We start from the raw sequence: 25,665 nt of genomic DNA on the forward strand, positions 1-25,665 counted from the left end.
CACCACACGCTATGCGTGGTGCCCACGCTATCCAGTGCTCACCAAGCCCCGCTAGGGCTGGTTCTACAGCCGCCCACATGGTGTATGCGATGACAGTGCATCGCGTGCCCTGGCCCTCTCAGGCCGACACCATACAGTGACATCGCCGATGTCATTACACAAGTATGGGCGTACCTCGATAAACGTTTTGAGTTGCGTTTTTGAAAACCTAAACGTTAAGTGAATAATCCTACCGTGTAGCAACGTATTCTCCCATATGGTTCCATTATATAACCAAGATGCATTCCTAATAACATATTTTTTTACCCAGAACCTACTAAAGTCACACTTTTAAACATAACTTAGATATTTTTATGAATAAATATGGAGAATAATAACTAGACAGGTGATTAAAAACAAATACTGTACATTGTAATTTACTCACCAGTAACTGTGGTGAGTGTCGTGTGAGGTGGAGACGGCTGGAGGGTTGACTGAGAGGGTGAGGGAGGGCCAGGAGGAGCGAACGAACCGTGGTGGAACGTACAGCAGCAGGAGTAGTGTGAACGACGACACAGCCTATAAACAAAGAGTGGGCGATGTTACAAAATGTGGCGGCCAGCCAAACGGCCTGGAACCGTTTAAAGTGCATGCACGGACAAGCGACATGGCGTGCATTTACTATCAGTATTTATATTGTGTACACCAAAAAATATATAATTTAGAAAACATATTTACTTATGACGAATGTAATAACGAATCATCGTAAATCGAATTAACATATATCAGGGTTCTACCTGTATGTCTGGCTTCACCACTAAAGTCCACCGCTTGCTACAGGAACATTTTGTGATGTAATTGACATTCAGAACACAGTGGCCACAGTCCCTATTAACTCCAGGTGGATGGGACTTGCGGCGACGTTTGGGCAGCCCAGAGGTGCTCGGATGTCCACCTCCTCTAACCCCCCTCCCATCTGAGTGTTCCCTGTCCATGATCGGACGTTCTGGCAACGCAAAACCGAAGTCCCACCAAAATGTCTGGACACTGGGGCTTTTGAGCCAGGGGTGAACTTTTGGATCACATTGTGAAATTGTTGCTGTTTTTGTCATTCACAGCTGATGAATAAAGAGACGCAGGACTCCGCCGCAGGGCACGGATTGCCAGATATGGAGCGGCAGGTGAGTTCCTTGTGATAATTCGAAACCCAGTTTAGTGAGCAAAAACTAGGCTGGAATCTGACCCAAGCTGTAACTTTGTTAATAATTGCCTATAACTTGAGCAATTTGCCTGAGCCTTACTTTCTTCCCATATCCTGCAATCCTTTTTTTACTTACTGCAGCCTAGTTACTGGCACACACCATACCCTGTGCAGGAATCTATGCAAAGTGGGAAGAAAGTTTGTGTTGCTTGACAATAGCCGGGCTGCTCAGAGGTCAGAGTGCTGAGCCAGAACCACTGAGATCCAGTGTTTGAATTTGGCTTTGAACTGCTCATAATTTAATCGGGTTCTCAAGTGGGCTAAGTTGACGGTCTGGTCACCAATGACGACACAAAAAACCCCATCACATTTAAATTGGCTACCTCCGGCTCTGAGAATTAAATAAATATTTGTTTTGACTGCCATGCAATGAACATTCCTCTATCGGAGAATGTGTGGGAAAGTGGGCGTCCTCGTGGGTGGATCGGATTAATGTTTGAACAATGATGGTTGCTTTTATTTATCTTCCCAGCTGCGCCGAGCAGCTGAGGATCTATCTGAGGTGGAGAAGATGAAAGAACAACTTGAAAATCGATGTCACGCGCTCACGCTGCAGGTGGGAAGTGGCAAGGGGAAAGAGGGAGACGGTGCCATCTGTGTGCTTCAGGGCGGGTCTCTGTTGTGAGTTTTTTTATGGGGTGGTCGTAGATCTTTGCTTTTTAAGTTCGACCTCGTCGTTCACGTCAACCTCCACGGGGCAGTGACCCAGGACCCGGTGGTGGCGCGTTCGCTGCTTATGCAGACGGCTCCCTCTTCGAATCCGGCTGGCCACCTTGGGTGATAGTGTGGGCCCATCAACCATAATATATGCGCCGTCTCCTCAAAGTGAACTTTTACCAGGCTATTGTTCAATTAAAAAAATAATAAAACAATAAAGATCCTGTGGCATCATTCAAAGAAGAGTAGGTCGTTGTGTGCTGGTACCATGCTCAACGGGAAAATGACTGGCAATTTACTGTACAGTAAGTCCTCATTTAGCACGGTTGATGCATTCCTGAAAAGTGCCACATTAAGTGACAAACACGTTAAGCGAAAACAATTTCCCCATAAATAATGTAGCGATAAAGTTTGGCGAGATACGATGTACATAGATGCAGTGAGATGGTGGTATAAACAACTGAAGGTACGCTGCCGTGTTACTGTATTATTCCATGCACTGTATTCTCAGCCACGCAGCTCAAGTGCGTTGCACATTATAGCGGTGCGCGGTCCTCGTTATAGCGGTGCGTGTTCCGCGTTATAACAGTGCGTGTTCAACAGAATGGTGCGTCTTCCACGTTATAGCGATGCGCATTCCACGTGATAACGGTGCATGTTCCACCTTATAACGATGCGCGTTTCACGTTACAACACTGCCCGTTTCGCGTTACAACACTGCGTGTTCCGTATTATGTGAAAAACATTCCCTAATGGAAGTACGTTACAGAGAAAACGTGTTATTGTGTGAACACTGCATGCACAGTGAGGTCTCAGCGTGATGGGAAACACAGCATTTGTCGCCACTTTTAGCAAATATTGAGACGCATTTAGGCTTTCTTGCGTGAAGTTTAACTATAGTAAAATATAACTGACAGCAAGGTGAGAAACAAATTCTCTGTTGTAAGCAAAACTGTTGATAATACGGACGCAGAGATACAGGTACAAGAGTGAGTACAATACTCATGAAGGCGCAATTGTACAAAATGTTGAAAATATAGATTGCTCAATATAAGCAACCAGAGTCTATCCATTGCTGAATGAAGGCCTCCCCACACCACCGCCACCTCTCACGATCCTGCGATGTAACAATCCACATAGCATCCGTCCATAAACTGATTTCATCGCTTCCATCTCCTGGTCGATGCCCTCTTGTTCCATGCCTTGGCTGCTGCTCCACTATTACTCTTGGCCATTGTCCCATCATCCCCACTCACGACGTGTCCCGGCCAAGCCCACTTAACAGGTTGAATTATGTCATGAAGAATAACATCGGTTTAGATATCTGTCACGTTGGCTTTCACGACCAATATGATTGGTAATTGATTTTTGGGTTAGATTATGTAAGTAATATTTACTCTTTATCATGCACCCCTCCTCCACCTGACACAGCCAATTCATAAAGACACGAGAACAAACGTGGCAGTGTATTAGTGCTACAGCACATTGGTGTATTGGAGAGCAATCCACAACATTTAACAATTCACGATTGTGAAATGTCGATTGGCTATGTCGGGTGTAGGAGGGTGTATGGCATGTATTTCACTCATGGGATCTGACTCAAAAAAATATGTATTATCTTTGGTACTCTCGATGCTGCCGCACTCGGACGTCGCTTCCTTCTGTGAGAACCCTCAGCTGTAGCACAGTCTGCATCCCATCCCTGCCCTCGTAGTGTCATCCCAGCTCATGTCAGCTCTTAAGCTCCCACGCAGACTGCAGAGTGTCACTGCGAGTTTGTCTCGATGGCCCGACCTCAGTCCTGCGTACGAGCAGCACCATCTCATCTGCCTCGGCTTGAATCCTGGAATTTAAATGTTGCTTTCTTGCAACATTAAAATTCCAGAAATTTTCACTTTCCTATAACTTGTACCTCTCAGTTACTAGTCCATATCTTCTGGTAATATGGCCTGCTCATAGCCACTTCACGTAACGGTGAAGGAAATGGTCATTGTAAGATGTCGGATTTGCATTTGTTCCTCAATCTGTCACTTCGTGTAATTCCAAGCTTGCATTTACCCACGTTTTGTGCACTTTTAAGATTTTGTTCCATTTTCTTTGCCAGTGTTTCTGATTCATGTCAGAGCTGGCAAGATCCAGTGAGTGATACCTCTCTCTGTGAGACACATTTGTATGCTTCTTGTTCCTGCATTTGTAATTGAAGTTTCATATCCAAGTCACTCAACTACTTGATCTTCACTACGTCACTGAGATCAGTCGGCCTTCTTACCCCACCGTCTGTCCGCCATAAGGGACAGTCCTCAACTGTATGGCGGAATGGCTGTCCGCTGCGCAGCCACACGTAGCCACGGTGCCACTTCTTTAGAATTGTGTTTTGTGTTTAGTTTGTTCTTCCCTCACACCTCCGATTAGCATGGTTGGCTACATATGGTGCGAAAGAAGGGCAACATACATAGTGTACCAAGATGCCCATAGCCACACACCGGTCTGTGTAGCCTGTTTCCAGACAGTCTGCATAGTTAGTGGCCATGTGCACATACCTATTACCAAAATGTCATGCAGCTGTGTCGCCAATTGTATAAGAACTTCAGCTCTTCTAACGGTGTTACATTCAGATTGTTTACCGCCTCATTGTTTTGATCCCAATCCTCCTTTAATAATTTCCCTAGGTATAAAATGTGGACCAATCAGTTTCAAGGACAATGCATATATCAGAGTCTGTTTTTTGTTTGCATTCTGACCACAAGTATTGTGGTTAATGCAGAGATGATTTATCGTAAAAAGGTTTTAGTTTTGTTGCCAGAAAAAAGGGGAAAAACCTATTCTTATATTTTGGTACTGGCAAAGGAGGTCCCATGATGTAGATCAGAGGTGGGGAACCTTTTTTCTGCCAAGGGCCATTTGGATATTTATAACATCATTCGCGGTCCATACAAAATTATCAACTTAAAAATTAGCCTGTTATATTTGGTCAAACATTTAATTCACTCACCCCTAATGTGATGGCAGGATCTGCTTCTCTTTGGTGAGGCGTGTGATGTTAGCTGGTATTGATGATGTTGCTACTCACAACTGCTTTTCCAGGTTTGCTCCTAGATTTATTGAATTTCGAGTCCCACCTGCGATTGCTTTGGCAGGGCCAGACCAAATTATTTCGCGGGCCTTATACGGCCCGTGGGCCGGACGTTCCCCACCCCTGATGTAGATGCTTGCCCCGAGCTCTCATTACTCTGATAGTGCATTGTCTTTGAGCTGTACGCATTTTGGCGTCCTCTGGTCTAACACCGTTTGAGACGAGGCTCAAAAGAAAGCTGTTTCTGGTGTGGACCAATCAGTTTCAAGGACAATGCATATATTATCAGAGTCAATATTTTTTTGCATTCTGACCACAAGTATTGTGGTTAATGCAGATATGATTAATTGTAAAAAGGTTTCAGTTTTGTTGCCAGAAAAAAGGGGAAAACCCTATTAAATTTTGGTACTGGCAAAGGAGGTCCCATGATGTATTGGGCCCATGTTTGTCATTCTGCTCTGCTTTCGAGCTTTTACCACTGCCACTCTCCCCCCCCCCCGCGTTTTAGCTGGAGAGCCTTCAGGATGACCGGGGGAAGGTCCTGGCCGAGAACAAGCTGCTCCGCGAGCAGAGCGGCCAATGGGGAACCCTGGAGGAGGAGGCGGTGCGGTCTCCCGTGGTGCGGAGCCAGCAGCTGGAGGCCTTGCACGAAGAGCTGTTCCGGTGAGACTTACTTGTGCCAAACACAAACCTGATCGAAGTCTGCACCTTAGCGTGACTCGCGAGTTGTATCTGCTATTTACAGTCAGGGTCATCTCTTGCTCAAATAAACATTGAGCTGCTTCTCATCTCTCATTTTTTCAGCCCTGAGCCGGTGGTGGAATTTCTGCATTGCCATGATGGGGGCGAGTCTCCGTAGGATGACCGCTGTTGACTTCCCCGCAAAATGGTGCACATTTTTGTTGACCTCCAGAGGGACGACGGGCAGAGTTAACTCCCAGCCAGGATTTTAACTCTTTCTAACGCTGAGCCACCTGGCCTCGTGCGCTGTCGCAGCCTCGGTCAGCTTTCGCTGGCCATGCCCGTTGCTTTCACCATCCCGAGTGCTGCCTGGGAGATGGTGGGCCACACTTTGCCCGCCCGCCTGCGGAGCGTGACCCCCGCTGCATGCCGGGCCTCTCGTTGGTCTAGGCTGGAGGGCAGCCGAGACGAGTTCCGCCTGCGCTGCGAGGAGCTGGAGCGCAACGTGTCGGTGCTGGAGCAGAAGAACCAGCAGCTGACGAGCCTGGCTGAGGAGGCGCAGGCGCTCAAGGATGAGATGGATGTGCTCAGGTCTTGCACCGTCGTATTATTTCAAACAAGTTTGAAAAACGCTGCAGCGTTCATAATGCACTGATCATAGAATGTGGAGATCACCTGTCTGCCTGAGTGTCCCACTGTGTGTGTATATCTGTCCACCTACAGTGAGGGAAAAAAGTATTTGATCCCCTGCTGATTTTGTATGTTTGCCCACTGACAAAGAAATGATCAGTCTATAATTTTAATGGTAGGTTTATTTGAACAATGAGAGACAGAATAACAACAAAAAAATCCAGAAAAACGCATGTCAAAAATGTTATGAATTTATTTGCATTTTAATGAGGGAAATACGTATTTGACCCCTCTGCAAAACATGACTTAGTACTTGGTGGCAAAACCCTTGTTGGCAATCACAGAGGTCAGACGTTTCTTGTAGTTGGCCACCAGGTTTGCACACATCTCAGGAGGGATTTTGTCCCACTCCTCTTTGCAGATCTTCAAGTCATTAAGGTTTCGAGGCTGACGTTTGGCAACTCGAACCTTCAGCTCCATCCACATTTTCTCTGGGATTAAGGTCTGGAGACTGGCTAGGCCACTCCAGTACCTTAATGTGCTTCTTCTTGAGCCACTCCTTTGTTGCCTTGGCCGTGTGTTTTGGGTCATTGTCATGCTGGAATACCCATCCACGACCCATTTTCAATGCCCTGGCTGAGGGAAGGAGGTTCTCACCCAAGATTTGACGGTACATGGGCCCCGTCCATCATCCCTTTGATGCGGTGAAGTTGTCCTGTCCCCTTAGCATTAAAACACCCCCAAAGCATAATGTTTCCACCTCCATATTTGACGGTGGGGATGGTGTTCTTGGGGTCATAGGCAGCATTCCTCCTCCTCCAAACACGGCGAGTTGAGTTGATGCCAAAGAGCTCCATTTTGGTCTCATCTGACCACAACACTTTCACCCAGTTGCCCACTGAATCATTCAGATGTTCATTGGCAAACTTCAGACGGGCATGTATATATGCTTTCTTGCACAGGGGGACCTTGCGGGCGCTGCAGCATTTCAGTCCTTCACGGCGTAGTGTGTTACCAATTGTTTTCTTGGTGACTATGGTCCCAGCTGCCTTGAGATCATTGACAAGATCCTCCCGTGTAGTTCTGGACTGATTCCTCACCGTTCTCATGATCATTGCAACTCTACGAGGTGAGATCTTGCATGGAGCCCCCGGCCGAGGGAGATTGACAGTTCTTTTGTGTTTCTTCCATTTGCGAATAATCGTACCAACTGTTGTCACCTCACCAAGCTGTTTGGCAATGGTCTTGTAGCCCATTCCAGCCTTATGTAGGTCTACAATCTTGTCCCTGACATACTTGGAGAGCTCTTTGGTCTTGGCCATGGTGGAGAGTTTGGAATCTGATTGATTGATTGCTTCTGTGGACAGGTGTCTTTTATACAGGTAACAAGCTGAGATTAGGAGCACTCCTTTTAAGAGTGTGCTCCTAATCTCAGCTCATTACCTGTATAAAAGACACCTTGAAGCCAGACATCTTTCTGATTGAGAGGGGGTCAAATACTTATTTCCCTCATGAAAATGCAAATCAAATTTATAACATTTTTGACATGCATTTTTCTGGATTTTGTTGTTATCCTGTCTCTCACTGTTCAAATAAACCTACCATTAAAATTATAGACTGATCATTTCTTTGTCAGTGGGTAAGCGTACAAAATCAGCAGGGGATCAAATACTTTTTTCCCTCACTGTACCAGTCTACCCACCTGCATGCATTTCTCCCTGGCTACTTTCCTATCTGCATCTGCTTACTCACATACTCACCCACCCATCAGTGAATCCCACCTGTTACCGGATACATCTCCTCCATCGTCCAGATTATCCGTTCTGGCCCCCGGTTGGTTTTACTGAAAACACAGTCAAAAGTTATTTGCTGCTCAATTCGACAATGAGGCAGTGCTCATATATGGCAGTGGCAAGTGTTGACTTTCCTAAAATTCATAATAGAGGTTTTTGTTAGGTTAGATCCCGTAAATATATAAATGTGTCGTTAAAATCCGCCACCACCCGATACAGCCAACCGGTGTGTTGGCTCTCCAACACACCGGTGTGCTGTACTAGAGACGAATTGGCACGTTCTGTTTACGTGACAACCCTTACTAGTTGGCTGTGTCGGGTGGTGGTGGGTTTTAACGACATTTACGCGATCTAACCAAATTAACCCTCTTATGGTTGATATTGGTCGTGAAAGCCTACGTGTTAACCTACAATTATTGTATTTTCTCATCATCTCTCCCACCAACCTCAAAAGTGCACTTAAATCTTAAGAACCTGCCACGTTAACATGACCATAAAGTTGCGCACGTGACTGCTGTGTGGCGGGTGTGCTTGTGCGTGAGCGCATGTGTGTGCGCACGTGTGTGTAGTGGGCAAAAACAACCCCCTACCTCCTTGTGGTGCCGGACGGCAACGCTGTGGTGGGCAGTGCCGTGGGTTGGAGGGCCAATTTAGAATGGCCTTTCCCCTCATGGCGTTTGTAACCACCACAGCGGCCAATTGGGGGCTCTGGACGGGTGCGAGGGGCTGGTAACCCCTCCACCTTAAATTAATTACCACTAAACCACGACTGAATTTTTTAATTAATAAGCTTGTGCCGGAGGCCCCAGGGGGACAGGCGTCTATGACGTCTCCTGGCCAAACCACATTTGGCGGAGCCAGTAGACTGAATCCTTACCCTCGGGGCTCCTCCAGAAACAACAAAAAACCACTACGTGTGGCCCCGTGGAATGTTCGAACGCTCACTGCGGAGGAGAGGCTGCCCCTCTGTCGGAAGCTGGACCAATACCGCCTGGATCTCTCTGGTATTCAGGAGGTCCGGTGGACCGGCTCCGGCTCCTGCTACCATGAGGGGTGGACAGTCCTCTTCTCGGGACAGGAGACTGCCAAACAACAGGGAGTGGCTCTTCTAAACAAAATAATGAAGCGGGCGTGGGAGCGTGGCGGTGAGATGTGGGAAGCTGTAAGCCCCAGGCTACTTTGGACTCGCCTTCCCATTAACCAGAGGTGAGGAGTGGTGGTCGTGGTTACTTATGCCCCCACCGAAGACGAACATCCGTGGAGGGATGCAGGCAGATGCCTTCTATGACCTGTCACAGATGCGAGCTAAAGTGGCCCCTCGGGATAGAGTCCTCTTGTTGGGTGACTTCAATGCCCGAGTTGGTCATGATGCTGGTACCTGGTCTGGAGTGATTGGAGGGCATGGGCCAGATCAGCTCAATAACAATGGCAGGAGGCTGCTAGTTTTTTGTGCAGCCCATGAGCTTGTAATTACCAACACGCTGTTCCGGCATCGGCACATCCACACAACATCATGGATGCATGCCGGGTCCAAACAAGAACATCTGCTGGACTACGTAGTGATGGAACAGCGGATGCGGGCCCATGCGCTTGACACCAGGACCGACCGTGGAGCTGATCTGCCCACTGACCATCGACTTGTCATCTGTAAGATGCGCCTTCCATTCTTCCACTCCACTGGTGGGTGTACTCCCAGGACCCCATTCAAACCCTTAGTGGCATGGTCTCAGCTAGCTGATGAAAGTTTCAAGCGAGAATTTCATCATCGCTTGCAGCTGGGGTTGGCATCGTCCCCCACTCCAGATGTCGAGGGTTAATGGGCGAGGTTTACGACTGTGACTCATGCAGCTGCAATGGCTGCTTTGGGTACACGGTCCAGACCTCCCCAGAGACCCTGCCTGACAGAGGAAGTGTTCAGGATGGCTGAGAAAATCAACAGGCCCACCCTCATCGGCTACAGCATCCCACATCGGAGAATGAGGCTTACCGCAGCCTTCGCTCGGAGGTTCGGAGAGCCGTGAGGCGCTGCAAGCATGGGTGGTGGTCGCAGGTTGTTGAGGACAGGGAGTCTGCCTCAATGACCCGCGATCACAAATCGCTCTTTAATTCCATCAAAGTAACCTGCAGCGCCACACCTATTACCATCATTAGGGGAAAGAACGGTGATCCAATCTCTGACCCCAGGAACAGGTTTGCAGAATTGCTGAGCATTTCTGTGAGGTCCTGGGGGAGGGGAAATCCCTCAGCCTGGAAAATAATGTGGGACAAAGTGGGGATGACCCTGCCGAGGCTGCGGTGCCTCAAATATTGGAAGAAGTCACCCCCTGTGAGTGGCTGGCTGAGGTGCCATCTGTTGAGGAAGTATTGAAGGCAATCCAGTGTCTGAGACCAGGAAAGGCATCGGGCAGAGATGATCTCCCAAGCGAAATGCTGAGGGAGGGTGGCGTTTGTGCACAGACTGCCCTACATGACATAACAACAGTCTGGACCACTGGACAGGTTCCGCAGGATTGGAAGGATGCCCTGGTGTTCTCCCTCTTTAAGAAGGGGGACCGCACAGACTGTAACAACTACAGGGGCATCTCATTCCTCAGTATGCCGGGAAAGTTCCTGGCAAGGATTATTCAACATCACCTTGCTAGGCATGCTGAGGAGAGGCTTGCGGAACCCCATTGCGGTTTCAGGAAAGGGCGGTCCTGCACAGATGCCATATTTTCTGTCCATCTGCTACAGCAGAGGTGTAGGGAATACCAACAAGACCTACAGCTCTGATTTATTGACCTGGCCAAGGCCTATGATGCCATCAGTAGGCCTGGGCTCTGGGTTGTTCTTCGTGCTTTCGGAGTCCCTGACTCTCTGCTCATGATCATTAAGGACCTTCATGATGGTGAGCGGGCCTGGGTAAAACTACATGGCCGGGAGTCGGAGCCATTCCCTGTACACCTTGGGGTGCGACAGGGATGTCCTCTGGCTCCCACATTATTTAACATCTATTTCGACCACGTTATTCGTGAAGCCTTCAATAGCTGTACCGGAGGAATTTCCATCTGGTACAGATACAGTGAGGGAAAAAAGTATTTGATCCCCTGCTGATTTTGTACGTTTGCCCACTGACAAAGAAATGATCAGTCTATAATTTTACTGGTAGGTTAATTTGAACAGTGAGAGACAGAATAACAACAACAAAAATCCATAAAAACGCATGTCAAAATGTTATAAATTGATTTGCATTTTAATGAGGGAAATAAGTATTTGACCCCCTCTGAATCAGAAAGATTTCTGGCCCCCAGGTGTCTTTTATACAGGTAACGAGCTGAGATTAGGAGCACACTCTTAAAGGGAGTGCTCCTAATCTCAGCTTGTTACCTGTTTAAAAGACACCTGTCCACAGAAGCAATCAATCAATCAAATTCCAAACTCTCCACCATGGCCAAGACCAAAGAGCTCTCCAAGGATGTCAGGGACAAGATTGTAGACCTACACAATGGGCTACAAGACCATTGCCAAGAAGCTTGGTGATAAGGTGACAACAGTTGGTGCGATTATTCGCAAATGAAAGAAACACAAAATAACTGTCAATCTCCCTAGGCCTGGGGCTCCATGCAAAATCTTACCTCGTGGAGTTGCAATGATCATGAGAACGGTGAGGAATCAGCCCAGAACTACACGGGAGGATCTTGTAAATGATCTCAAGGCAGCTGGGACCATAGTCACCAAGAAAACAATTGGTAACACACTACGCCGTGAAGGACTGAAATCCTGCAGCACCTGCAAGGTCCCCCTGCTCAAGAAAGCACATGTACATGCCCGTCTGAAGTTTGCCAATGAACATCTGAATGATTCAGAGGACAACTGGGTGAAAGTGTTGTGGTCAGATGAGACCAAAATGGAGCTCTTTGGCATCAACTCAACTCGCCGTGTTTGGAGGAGGAGGAATGCTGCCTATGACCCCAAGAACACTATCCCCACCGTCGAACATGGAGGTGGAAACATTATGCTTTGGGGGTGTTTTTCTGCTAAGGGGACAGGACAACTTCACCGCATAAAAGGGACGATGGACGGGGCCATGTACCGTCAAATCTTGGGTGAGAAACTCCTTCCCTCAGCCAGGGCATTGAAAATGGGTCGTGGATGGGTATTCCAGCATGACAATGACCCAAAACACACGGCCAAGGCAACAAAGGAGTGGCTCAAGAAGAAGCACATTAAGGTCCTGGAGTGGCCTAGCCAGTCTCCAGACCTTAATCCCATAGAAAATCTGTGGAGGGAGCTGAAGGTTCGAGTTGCCAAACATCAGCCTCGAAACCTTAATTACTTGGAGAAGATCTGCAAAGAGGAGTGGGACAAAATCCCTCCTGAGATGTGTGCAAACCTGGTGGCCAACTACATGAAACGTCTGACCTCTGTGATTGCCAACAAGGGTTTTGCCACCAAGTACTAAGTCATGTTTTGCAGAGGGGTCAAATACTTATTTCCCTCATTAAAATGCAAATCAATTTTTAACATTTTTGACATGCGTTTTTCTAGATTTTGTTGTTGTTATTCTGTCTCTCACTGTTCAAATAAACCTACTATTAGAATTATAGACTGATCATTTCTTTGTCAGTGGGCAAACGTACAAAATCAGCAGGGGATCAAATACTTTTTTCCCTCACTGTCCAATGGGAGGCTGATCGATGCCTGGGTGCGGTCAAGGGATGGCTCCCTATTGCTCAACCATGTAATGTATGCCGATTATCTGGTAATTGCTGTTCACTCAGAGGAGTGGAGGCACTGCTGCTGAACTTGGAGCTTTCCACTAAGAGGTGGGGCCTTACCATCATCCCCACCAAAATGAAGCATCTGCCTGGGTATTTTGTACCATAGGACACTCCACCCCCACAACTCCCAATTGGTGATAGGGCAGTGGTGGAGAGTTTCCCATATCTGGGCAGTGCGCTCATGACCGGCTCCGGTTTAACAGCAGCAAAGGTCTCACTCAAAATCAATTGAGCAGCATTATCTTTTCATTGGTTGCGTAACGCTGTGTGGAAGCTACCTGGTCTGTCGCTCCGCACGAAGCTTCAGGTCTTCTCGGCCACAGTCATTCCCTCCCTTCTCTATGCTTGCGAAACGTGGACCCCCCTCATGAAACATCTTCACCGGTTAGAAACATTTAGACTGGCCTGCCTACGATCCATCCTGGGTTTAACCAGGCTGGATTGTGTGAGGAGCTTACAAAGATCTGGACAACGTCCCATTGGTGAGCTCCTTCGGCAGGCATGGTTGCATTGTCTGGGTCATGTAACCCGTATGCCCAGCCACCGCATGCTTAAACAGCTTTTGTTCGGCCGGATCGAGTGGGTTAAATGGGCGCGGCACGGGCTAGAGAAGAAATGGCGTGATATACGGGAGGATGTGGAGCTGAGTGGACTTGCCGATGACTGGTACCAGCGGTGTCAAGATCGGCCTCTGTGGAGGAGGCTCGTGAAGGATGCTACTGGGCAGTTGGAGGTAGTCGCCCTCCAACAACAACGGAGGGCGGAGGAGCGACGCTCAGAACAACGAGCGGAACGCCGGGTGGCTAAAGCACAGCAGGTTGGCACAGTAGGGGGCACAGGTGGTGCATCAGCCAGTGATCTCAGTTAGTCGACCCGTGGCACCTGGGTCTGCCCCGTGACCTGCCAGCGGGCGTTCGCCACTTCACGTGGCCTCAGGGTGCACATAGCTTGGCACAAGCGTCGTGGTGATGTCACCGCCACTTAGTGGCGGATGGCGGTTGTTATTAATGTACGTGTATGTGTGTTTGACAGGCACTCTTCGGACCGCGCGGCGAGGCTCGAGGCGGCTGTTGAGTCATACCGGCGCAAGCTTGACGACCTGGGCGATGTGCGGCGCCAGGTGCGGCTGCTGGAGGAGCGCAGCTCGCAGCAGCTGCACAACACGCTGGCGCTCGAGGAGGAGCTGCGCAGGGCCAACGCGGCGCGTGCGCAGCTGCACGCCTACAAGCAGCAGGTGACCGCAACGTCATCTCGGACCACGATGCCTACACGCAGTCGTCTCCTCTTCTACAAATGTCGTCATGGCATCGTTAATGTCCACTGTGAAGCGGACGGCACAAGATCATCAGCGGTATTAATCGGGGGGGTGGGGGGGGGAGGCAGACCGCTCAACTCTCCAACAAGCGGCGAACGTGCCACCGCTGGGCCGCATCACTGGACCAGTCATGACAGTCATAACTTAGAGGTTGAATCAGTGTTGATAATATGATGGTAGTGGTGATATCGATAATGGTGGTGATGTTGATGGCGATGGTTTGGGAGAGCACTGTGCTACGAAGCCAGTGATCCTAGTCCGTTCCCACTTACAGCCTCCACAAGTGATGATTATCTGAATTGGTCCTGGGCCTCTCGTAGGCCGATTCGGCCTCAAATGAGTGCCTGGTGCAGTGTGTAAACATCACCACTGGAGACGCCAAGGCAGTCGGGCGGGGTGCTGGCCACCCACCCCACCATGTGCCGTGCCGCCCTTCATAGGTACTCACTAACAACACTTGTCCCAAAAGCCTGTCAAGGCTATACGTGAGATATTTGTATTTGATGACGTCCGTGGTGGTGGTGGTGGTGGTGATGATGGTGATGTTGTTGCCGGGTGTAGGTACAGGAGCTGCATGCGCGGCTTTCCGAGGAGAGCCGCCGCGCCGATCGACTCGAGTTTGAACACAAGCGGCTACAGGAGCGAAGCGACGCGCTCACCAAGGAGAAAGAGGTGACACCATCGCACCACCACCACCACTGCCCATCAACAACGTCACTCACGAGATAGTCTAGATGTCATTGGGTGCCAGACATTTAAGGGCAAGCCTTGCGGAAGCTCGCCAAAGTACAAGCCATCTGTCTGTGTGGGCTCTGGGGGGATTGAAATGGCAGATTCTGCAAACACGGTGGCAGTTGTTGGGTCTGCGAGTAAGTACAAACAACTGGAGGCCCCTCCATGCCTTAAGGGTGTTTGAGCATACTTCCCTAAGCTGTCCAGCAGTGGATTCACAAACAGCAGCCAATAATTTTTTTATTAACTTGCACAACTGTGTTGTATTAACACTGCACACTTCAAGGTGGGTGTTTTTTTAATCTACTCTGCCTTATTTATTTTCCACCGCACACACTGTGTGCCCTTTTGGAGGAATCAGATATTCCAGCCTCTCAATGCAGTTACATGGAGTAGACCTCTAGTTTGACATAATCTGCTCTAGCCCTCTTCCATTATGAGCGCTGACAATCTATTGGATAACGTTTTGCTCTCCATTGACTCTTAAGCATCTCACCCTTCCCACGTGCTTGCACGAGGTGAGTGACATTCACATTCAGCAGGGTCTCATGGTACTAGCAGGCACTTGCCCCTGCTGGGAATGCTGTCTGCTGTAATGGTTAGAACACTTGGCCTGCATCCCGGACTTAAAGAGGGGTAGGGAGTCCACTTGGTGAATCACCCTGGGGATGGGGCGGGGAGTTCCATCGGTGCGGGCAGCAGAGAAGAGTACCACTGATTGGGACCGGTTTTACTGAGTCCTTAGCACGGGGGCCTTGGTTGGTGTAGTAGCAGTGGGTAGGAGTATGAGAGTATGGCAATAGAGAGAGAGGAAAGAAAGCAAGCTGTGTTAAAAAGGAATGATGGAGGTAAAACTGAATATAATCTTAAAATCACAGAGCAGTGGTGGCGAGATGTAATGACCTCGTCTGGTATACAAGAGGTCATAGGTTCCATTCCGACCCTGACTCCTGTATGATTGGAGTTTGCGTGTTCTCTCCTTGGTCGTGTGGATTTTTCTCCAAATCCTGTTTTTTACCTCCACATTTAGAAACATGCATTTAGAGTATTTGGCTGCTATACATTTCCACTTCATTGGGTTATCATTTATGATGTAAAACTCAATTTTGATTTAAAGCTTTCGTGACTGCAGGGATTCATATTCTTGGTTCTTTCGGTAAAGTCACGTAGAAGGGAAACAATAAAATAATAATTTTACTGTTTTATATTTTTATTATTTTATAGTTTCCCTTCTACATGACTTTACCAAAAGGACCAAGAATATAAAGATGTAAAACTAGTTTTAGTTTAGTTTAGTTTCATTATATTCAGATACAGTGGAGGTATTGTGGTGATTGGGGTGACACAAATTCAATTGCGGGTACAATTTAAGAGCCAAGTGACATTCTAATTACTTGGGAATTTTCTGGAGAGGGATCCTGGGAGGCCACAGAGGAGTTTGCGTAATCGAGGTGAGTTGCGATGGAGTTGTAGAGTAGTGTCGCGCCAGCGGAGGCGGATGTGGGAGATGTTGCCGCGCAGAGTCTGGAGGCCCTGCAGAGTTGGGAGTTGGGAGGAGAGATGGAGGTTATCCGGATAAACAATGGCACAAAGGTGGCAGATGCTGCCTTATGAAGGGCACCATCAAAGATTGAACAATGGACAATTTAGAGGTCAACTGACCTCGTGCGCAACACCCTGGGTTTAGAAGCAGTTTTACGTCCAGTGATTACTCACATTAGACTCCCTATTAGACTCCAGACTAGACACATCAACACCAAACGCTGTCACGCCGGGCCGTTGCAGATGTGAGAGCGTAGAAGTGCAGTACGGCAATGGATTTTGCTGCATTTCCCTCTGCTGACGCAGTGCAGCCCCGCTGACGTCTGTGACAACCTAGCACGCACGGCGGTAGCGGTCATCCGTCTGAGCACCTTCGGAGCTCAAGCTCGCTTCATTTGTGCGATCAGACGAGATCGGTGGCAGTGCAGTGGGCAAGTCGGTCATTGGGGGGATCGGCAGTAATTGCGTGAGGTGTTTCAATCAATTGGCCAGGCGAGAGCCCACGGAGACAATGCTAACACCAACTGCACGGCTGCTCCGCTGTGGGTTTTGGTGAGGGCAGTGAAAGCGAGGGAATCGGTGTAGGAATATCTGCAGCCTGGCGTTTGTAATTGAGGTGTACCGGGTGTTTATAATGGCTATTACTACTTGTTTACCCAGGGAAGCCTCACTGAGTGAAAACTTTGTCAGGAGGGTCCAGCCAGGTTTTCGCAAAAGGGGGCGATGTTGCTGCTTTGCATAATCTAAATTGAGTAATTTGCTGGTAATTCTTCACCATTGATTGACCAATACCAGTTATATTGTGTGTGAGCTTAGCAACGGGAAAAAAATGGAAATCCCAGAGAATACCCATGAACAACAAGGAGGAGAACATACTGCATGCAAAAAGGCACCCGAGTCGGGAATTGAGCCCAGGCTCTTATTGCTGTGAGGCACGAGTGTTAACGCTACGCTGCCACCAATGTTACCGCACTCTGTGATATATGTGCCTCTGTAAGGTGGTAACAGAAGGCCGGAGCTTTGTTTCTGCGATGTTCTCCCTTCGGTATTCCCACCGGTGTGGTTGTGTTACCCCCCCCCCATCACAGAGAGCGGTGGCCGAAAGGGATGCACTGAGGGAGACCAACGAGGAGCTACGCTGCACACAGATCCAGCAGAGTCAGCTGGGTGAGGTCACAGTGCACAGCACGGTACCATGTTCAGGCAAATCTAGCCCCCACTCGTTCTCCGAGCAGGACTCCTGTGTGAACACTACATCATCACGATCCATGGGCAAATAGCCTGTAGGAGTCCACTGCATATTTTGTCTTTTTTTACACTTTCCTCTGTCTTGTGTCAATATTCTCAAGTAGTGCCACATCTTTCTGGCATCAATCTCTGATGTTCTCATCAAGCCGTTCTCTGTTAGATCGTCCTCTCTTTCCGGTTCCTTCCATTTTTCTGAACAACACAATTGAAATGTTTCTGTTGCCCATCCTCCGTGTGTGTCCAAATAGTGCTGCCAGTTTCCTTCTCATCACTGCCTGCATCATCAGGTCTTCTTCTGTGTGCAACCTTTTTCTTACGTATACGCTGGTCACTCTTTGGGTCCAGTTTAGATGCCGTATCCTTCTTAGAGCCAATATGTTATCTCTGTCAGTCTTTTTCAATGTCCAAGTCTTGCAGGCATACAAAGCTGTTTTGAACACGCATATTCTCAAGATGTTCAGTTTAGTCTTGTAGCTGATTTTCTTGCTTCTCCAGAAGCAATCCTTGGTCTTATGTCTTTCGTGGAGTAGTTATCCCATGTCTTTCGACTTCCCAAGTATTCAAATTCCTTTACATTCACAATCTTGCAATTTTATATTATTACTTCTTTCTCAATGTCCTGCCTTCCAAACACCATAGTTTTTGTATTTTCCACATTAATCCTCAGTCCTGCATCCTTTTCTGACTTATTCAGCGCATGAACACTTTCCTGAAGTACTACGCAGCTATCTTCCATCAGATTTATATCGTACGCGAATCTCGGCTTTTTTATTCTTTCTCCTTGCACAGATATTACTGTGCCGTTGTCCTGAATAGCATTCATCACTCTTTCCAAGTATGTGACGATGTTGTTTGGTGATAGTGGATCTCCCTGTCCAAACTTTTCTGCCGAATTTGACCTTTCACATACCCTGCAGAATCTGTGTCAGTCTTGATGAACACTTACCGTAGCATGGGGGACAGCACTTAACAGGAAGGGAGGAGCGTGGTGGAACACTAGGGGGGGGGAGGTGGTGGAGTCGGACACTCGGCGAGAGGTGAGACAAATATTTGCCCCCTTCACTTACCCCCACTGACAATCTTGGTGAAGTATGGTCAAACAACAGCTGCCCCCCTCCCCAGCATGACTGATGCACCCAAACCATGGCCACCCGGTCCCCATTAGCTCTTGAAACTGAGTAGGAAAAGGAATCACTGGGTGCAAACAGGGATCACTGAATACAAACAACAATCACTTAGTAGGAACAGGAATCAATGGCCTGGAACAGGGATCACTGGATGGTAATGGGGATCACTGGGTGGGAACAGGAAGCACCGGCCTGGAACAGGAATCACTGAGTATAAACAGGTATCACAGGGATCACTAAATACAAACAACAATCACTTAGTAGGGACAGGAATCAATGGCCTGGAACAGGAATCACTGGATGGTAATGGGGATCACTGGGTGGGAACAGGAAGCACTGGCCTGGAAGAGGAATCACTGCGTATAAACAGGTATCACAGGGATTACTGAATACAAACAACAATCACTTAGTAGGGACAGGAATCAATGGCCAGGAACAGGGATCACTGAATGGTAATGGGGACCACTTGGTGGGAAAAGGAATCACTGTGTATAAACAGGAATCACTGTGTATAAAGAGGTATCACAGGGATCACTGGGTAGGAACTGGACACCTTCTAGATTGACCTTTGCTAGGTGCAACACACGCACTCTGGCGAATCAGTCCTTGCTGAACTGGAGACAATAATGGGAGGAGTAAATTACGACAGAGTTTGACTCAGTGAGGTGATCAGAACAAGAGAGAACTTGATGCAATTACCTCATGGCAACATGTTCTATCACGGAGACAAGGAGGATGGAAGTGGCAGAGCAGTGGCATTCGTAATGTGTGCAGGAATCAGGAGGTCACAAAGTTAACGTAGCTGAGGGGGTTGGAGAGGGTTGGGTGTGGGGGGATGGGGTAGAAAGGTAGAGCGAATGGAGGTAGTGGCTGCCCGCAGCATCGTGGGCTTCCTGCTACCGTGTTTCAACAGAGCTCCGTTGCAGTCGACTGATTTGCAATTCCTCTGCTCTTTTGACAGAGGGCAGTGGAATTCTCCATGGGAGCCAAGTCTCACTGGAGGCTCTGGAGGCAGAGATGGTCCCTGCAGAGTTCAGGTTTGTGTGTGTGTTTCTGTGGTTGTGCTAAACAATATGGTCATCTCCTCCCGCCAGCCCAATCAACAACACACAGGAATTCATCTTCTTTGGTTCTTTCGGTAAAGTCACGTAGAATGAGAATAAAATAATAAATTGATAAAATAAAATGACACAATAAAATTCTCACGACGTTTCGGCCACAACACAAGCGGCCTTCATCAGGTGAAGGGACGAGACTGTCTGGAGGACAGCGCTGGAGCGAACACAGCCAAGCTCAGACCGCGACCTTTAAGCTGTGCGAGAAGAAACAGAGTGCCTTGACAAAGGAATTAGCATAGAATTTAGCATTGAAATAGCTGAGTGATTAGCTTGTGACTGGTCACAGAAATGGCTATGTTAAAGTCAAAGCATCCACATCCATAGAGGCACCCCTTGACAAAGGAATTAGCATAGAATTTAGCATTGAAATAGCTGAGTGATTAGCTTGTGACTGGTCACAGAAATGGCTATGTTAAAGTCAAAGCATACACATCCACAGAATACTTGTACTCAATATATTCTTCAATAAGCTGAGCTATTAAAAGTAACTGGGTATACACTACACTATATAATGAATACTATATAGTAAACCAATAAAAAACTAAAATATAAATTACCTCAATGTTATCAATAAACTCTATATATTCTCCAATTAAGCTAAGCTACTAACAATAAGTCGTTATATATCACAATGCTATAGAGAAGCAGACGTAGCAAGATCTGAAATTGCTGCAACCCTCAAAAACGCTAAGTTGCCACCTAGCAACATCAGCAAAGATGAACGCTTTGAATTATCTCAATTAAAAAAGAGGGATGATATTGTCGTCCTCTCAGCCGACAAAGGCAATGCCACTGTCATCATGGACAAACAGAATATAACAACAAAATTCAAGAACTACTCAACGATGGCAGCTATACAAAAATAAAAGAGATCCCACCAACAGCCTGGTTACCAAAACGAACAAAATCATCTCTGATTCAACAGCATTAATTGATCAGACCAAACAGTTCTCGTTGAAACCCTCTGCTGCCAGACCACCAAGATTATATGGCCTTCCAAAGATACACAAAGAAGATACACCCCTTCATCCCATCGTCTCTACTATCAACTTCCCCACCTATAAACTGGCACGTTTTCTTGCTTATATACTGCGACCTTTCACTGGAAAAACCACCTCTGCGGTACTAAATTCTACTCACCTGGTATCGACAATCAAAGGCATTTCCCTGTCCCCAGACGACCTGCTTGTCAGTTTTGATGTGGTGTCCTTGTTCACCAAAGTCCCGGTACCTGACACCATCGCTATCATTGAAGACCTGGTTCATCAAGGACTGCATACTGATGTACCCCTCCTGGTGAGACATTGCTTAACCAACACATACTTCACCTGGAATGGAACTTTCTACAAACAAACTGAGGGCACCCCAATGGGCTCCCCCCTATCTCTGGTTGTAGCCAACGTATTCATGGAAAAATTAGAAACTGACGCCATCCAGACTGCCACTCTACGCCCGACCTTATGGAAGAGGTACGTGGATGACACTTTTGTCATCTGGCCACATGGTCAGCCTGCTCTAGACCAATTCCGCGACCACATCAATTCCATACACCCAGCCATCAGATTTACCATGGAGGTCGAAAAAGATGGCAAACTACCCTTTTTGGATGTCTTAATTAAAAGGAGACATGATGGTTCAATGAGCCACTCTGTCTACAGGAAAGCTACCCATACAGATGCTTACTTGAAACCGGATTCCCACCACCATCCATCCCAGAAGACCTCCCTCATCAAGACTCTATTCCATAGAGCCCAATGCATTTCCGACCAGGAACACATTACCAGTGAACTCAAGCACGTACACCAGGCTCTTAAGGCTAATGGTTACTCCGACTACACAATCCGCAAAGCCATCACTCCAGTCATGAAGAAGGATCCTGCAATGATTCATCTTCTTTGGTTCTTTCGGTAAAGTCACGTAGAATGAGAATAAAATAATAAATTGATAAAATAAAATAACACAATAATATTCTCACGACGTTTCGGCCACAACACAAGCGGCCTTCATCAGGTGAAGGGGCGAGACTGTCTGGTAGGACAGCGCTGGAGTGAAAGAGCCACGTTCAGATCACGGCCTTTAAGCTGTGTGAGAGGAACAAAGCGCCTTGACAAAGGAATTAGCATATAATTTAGCATTGAAATGGCTGAATGATTAGCTTGTGACTGGTCACAGAAATAGCTATGTTAAAAGTTAAAGCATACACATCCGCAGAGGCACCCATTGTTAAAGGAATTAGCATAGAATTTAGCATTGAAATAGCTAAGTTAAGGCATACACATCCGCAGAGGCACCCCTTGACAATGGAATTAGCATAGAATTTAGCATTGAAATAGCTGAGTGATTAGCTTGTAACTGCTACAGAAATAGCTACGTTAAAGTCAGAGCATACACATTCACCGAGGCACTTAGTACAAATCAAACAGGAGAATTTAGCATTGAAATAACTAGGCGAATTTAGCATTTAAATAACTGAGTGATTAGCTAGTGACTGGTCACAGAAATGACTACACATCTGAGCTATTCACAGTACTATATAGTGAACCAATAAAAACTAAAATATAAATTACCTTCATGTTATCAATAAACTCTATATTCTCCAATCAGCTAAGCTACCAACAATAAGTCGTTATATATCACAATGCTATATGGCGAAAAACACGGTAGGACGAACTCCTCTGCTGTGGCAGATCACAGTTATAATTCAGTGGGCTCACATGACATTGACTTCTCCAAGACGGAGGTTCTTTGCAAACCAACCGGCTATCATGAGAGATTCGTTCATGAGGCCATTCACATATACAAGCACAGAGACAATTTCAACCGAGAAGATGGATTCTGGCTTAGTAAGCATTGCAAAGATGTTTTAAACCATTTCCGTTCTTAATTAATTGTATTTTACGATGACCTTCAGACCGCAGCTCTTTCGCTGGCATTGACTCTTAATACCTCTTACACCACGGTTAATGGTATGGTTTACAACATGGAGTATAACAGCGCCTCGCAGTTGTCTCTCTCCCCCTCCTCCGTTCCGACCATGGATGAACTCGTCCGTCTGAACGGGGCTCGTAGCTATCCGTGGTGCTAAAAGTTGAGGGTAAGAATCCACCCATTTTTTTGCCATATAGCATTGTGATATATAACGATTTATTGTTATCTTCTTTGGTTCTTTCGGTAAAGTCATGTAGAATGAGAATAAAATAATAAATTGATAAAATAAAATAACAATAATATTCTCACGACGTTTCGGCCACAACACAAGCGGCCTTCATCAGGACGAGACTGTCTGGAGGCCAGCGCTGTCCTCCAGACAGTCTCGTCCCCTTCACCTGATGAAGGCCGCTTGTGTTGTCGCCGAAACGTCGTGAGAATATTATTGTGTTATTTTATTTTATCAATTTATTATTTTATTCTCATTCTACGTGACTTTACCGAAAGAACCAAAGAAGATTAATCCTTGCAGTCACGAAAGCTTTAAACCGAAATTTCACACACAGGAATTAAACGTTGACATCGCCCCCCAACGTTGTCGCGCTTTACGCCACGAACTGCAACCACTAGCTTGGCAGTGACAGTGCGAGCGGCTCACAATCCAAATGGTGCGAGTTTAAATTCTGGTTTGGGGGTTGACTCAACCGATCCTCACTTCGGGGGGGGGGAGGTAAAACGATGACCATTTGGTGGGGTAGTCAACGGCGGTTGTTCACAGAAGAGACTCACCCCTACCATAGGATTATGTAATTTTTCCCAGTGGCTCAGGGCTGTAAATAGAAGATGATCCCTGCTTCAATGCTCATTTGAGCAGGAAATCGCTTTGACTTTGACGAGTGTGGAGGTGTCAAAAACAAGTTGACAGCCCTTGACAGTTCTGCTTTGACTACATTTTTCCAAAGCTTGCAGCTGTTGCACAGTTCCAACCTGACTCCCAAGGCCTGCTCTTACAGTCTTATATCATGTGTGTGCGCGGTGTATCTGTTTTGTAGTGTGATGCATGATGTGCGGTGTGTCGTGTGATGCATGGTGTCTGGTGTGATGCTTGTGATGTGATACTTGTCGTGTGATATGTCCGGTTTAAATCGCGTGGTGTGATGCACATGATGTTATGTGCCTAGTGTGATGTGCGTGATATGCTCATGGGGTGATCCTCGTCGTGTGATGTGCCTGATAATGCATTTAGTGTTGAATTGTGTGATGTTTGTGGTGTGATTTGTGGTGTGTGTGATGCGTGTGGTGTGTCGTGTGGTGCTTGAGTGATGCGCGTGGTGTGGTGTGTGGTGTGATTCACTTGGTGTGTAGCGTGGGATGTGATTCGTGGGGTGTGTGATACATGTGATGCTCGCAGTATGATGTATGGTGTAATGCGTGAGGTGTGATTCATGTGTTGTGATACGTGTCTAGTTATTCACGTTTGTTTGGCCGGATAGAGGGGGCTTAATAGGCGCGACACTGATAGGGAAGAGATGGAGTGATGTGGTACAAGAGGATGTGGAGCTAAGTGGACTTGCCGATGACTGGTACCAGCGGTGTCAAGATCGGCCTCTGTGGAGAATGCTCGTGAAGGATTCTACTGGACAGTTGGAGGCAGTCGCCCTCCAGCAACAATGGAGGGTAGAGGAGCTACACTCACAACAACGAGTGAAACGCCGGGCGCTAAAATACAGCAAGTTGACACAGTAGGGAGCACCTGGGTCTCAAGGTGCACCTAGCCTGGCACAAGCGTCGTGACGATGTCACCACCACTTAGTGGCGTATGGCGGTTGTTGTGATTCTCATGGCGTGATGCGTGTGCTGTGATGCTCGTGGTGTGTGTGTGGGATGCGTGGTTTGTGTGCGTGTGTGATTCGTGCGGTGCAGGGAGCGCTTGATCCGACTGAGCCACGAGAACCGCGTGCTGCGCTTGCAGAGCGAAGGTGCGGACAGCGAGCGTGTGCTCACGCTGCGCGTCGAGCTGGACGAGAGCTCGCGCGCCCAGAGCGTGCTGCAGACCGATAACCGGTGAGCCGCAGCAGCAACAACAAACAACAACAACAACGGGATCGACAACAGCTTCGCAAACAACATCAAAACGACAATTCCTACATTACAAACATCGAAGATACCAATATTGACAACATAACCAACATAATTAACAACATCAATAACATCAAAACAACATCAACAAAATCAATGGCATCAACATAAAAACAATATCAATATCACGAACAACATGGACACCAACATCTATAACATCAATTAAAACATACACAAAACCAAACACGACATCAACAACATGAATAACATCAATAACAACATCAATGTCATTGAAAACATTAACAATAATCACTATTGATGTCAATCACATCAATAGCATCGTGCTTGGAAGGATACAATCTGATGTTTAGAGAAAAGAACGGTGTTATCTGCAACAGTTGGATGGCCCACTTTCCACAGAAGATCTGCCTGACGGGCTCTCTTGTAAACCTGGAAATGTTAAGCCGCTTGGGAGCCCATTTTCCCTGAGAGCGTCTCTTGGGCTAAATGTGGGAGTTGAGCATTGAGACAATCAGTCTGTGGGCGATCCAGCAGTCTGCATCACACATGGCCTTAGTCACTCGAACATCCTGCCCGTCCTTTTTCCTTGTAATCACGTAGGCAATTAGGCACCACTGCTTGGAGCAGGGGTGCATCCAGGATTTATTATAGCAATTTGGCAGGTGGAAGACCGTGTTGGTGATGAGGTCATGCTCAGCAGTTTTCAATCCATCAGTTAATC

At 47.3% G+C, this 25,665-nt stretch overlaps 1 protein-coding gene across 1 annotated transcript in view; it reads left to right on the forward strand.

The window, feature by feature from the left end:
- LOC116951826 (protein Hook homolog 3-like) overlaps positions 1-25,665 on the forward strand; it is a 93,610-nt gene that overhangs the window by 34,446 nt on the left and 33,499 nt on the right. The window contains exons 7-15 of the mRNA XM_032970586.2: positions 1,098-1,160; positions 1,713-1,796; positions 5,479-5,633; positions 6,102-6,242; positions 13,867-14,068; positions 14,711-14,821; positions 17,512-17,590; positions 19,760-19,835; positions 24,768-24,908. Of these exons, the coding sequence (XP_032826477.1) occupies positions 1,098-1,160; positions 1,713-1,796; positions 5,479-5,633; positions 6,102-6,242; positions 13,867-14,068; positions 14,711-14,821; positions 17,512-17,590; positions 19,760-19,835; positions 24,768-24,908 (1,052 nt within the window). The remainder of the gene's footprint in view (positions 1-1,097; positions 1,161-1,712; positions 1,797-5,478; positions 5,634-6,101; positions 6,243-13,866; positions 14,069-14,710; positions 14,822-17,511; positions 17,591-19,759; positions 19,836-24,767; positions 24,909-25,665) is intronic.

The sequence above is a fragment of the Petromyzon marinus genome, chromosome 44 (genome assembly GCF_048934315.1).
Source record: "Petromyzon marinus isolate PM22_M1 ecotype Great Lakes invasive population chromosome 44, UKy_Petmar_22M1.pri1.0, whole genome shotgun sequence".
Taxonomy (NCBI): domain Eukaryota; kingdom Metazoa; phylum Chordata; class Hyperoartia; order Petromyzontiformes; family Petromyzontidae; genus Petromyzon; species Petromyzon marinus.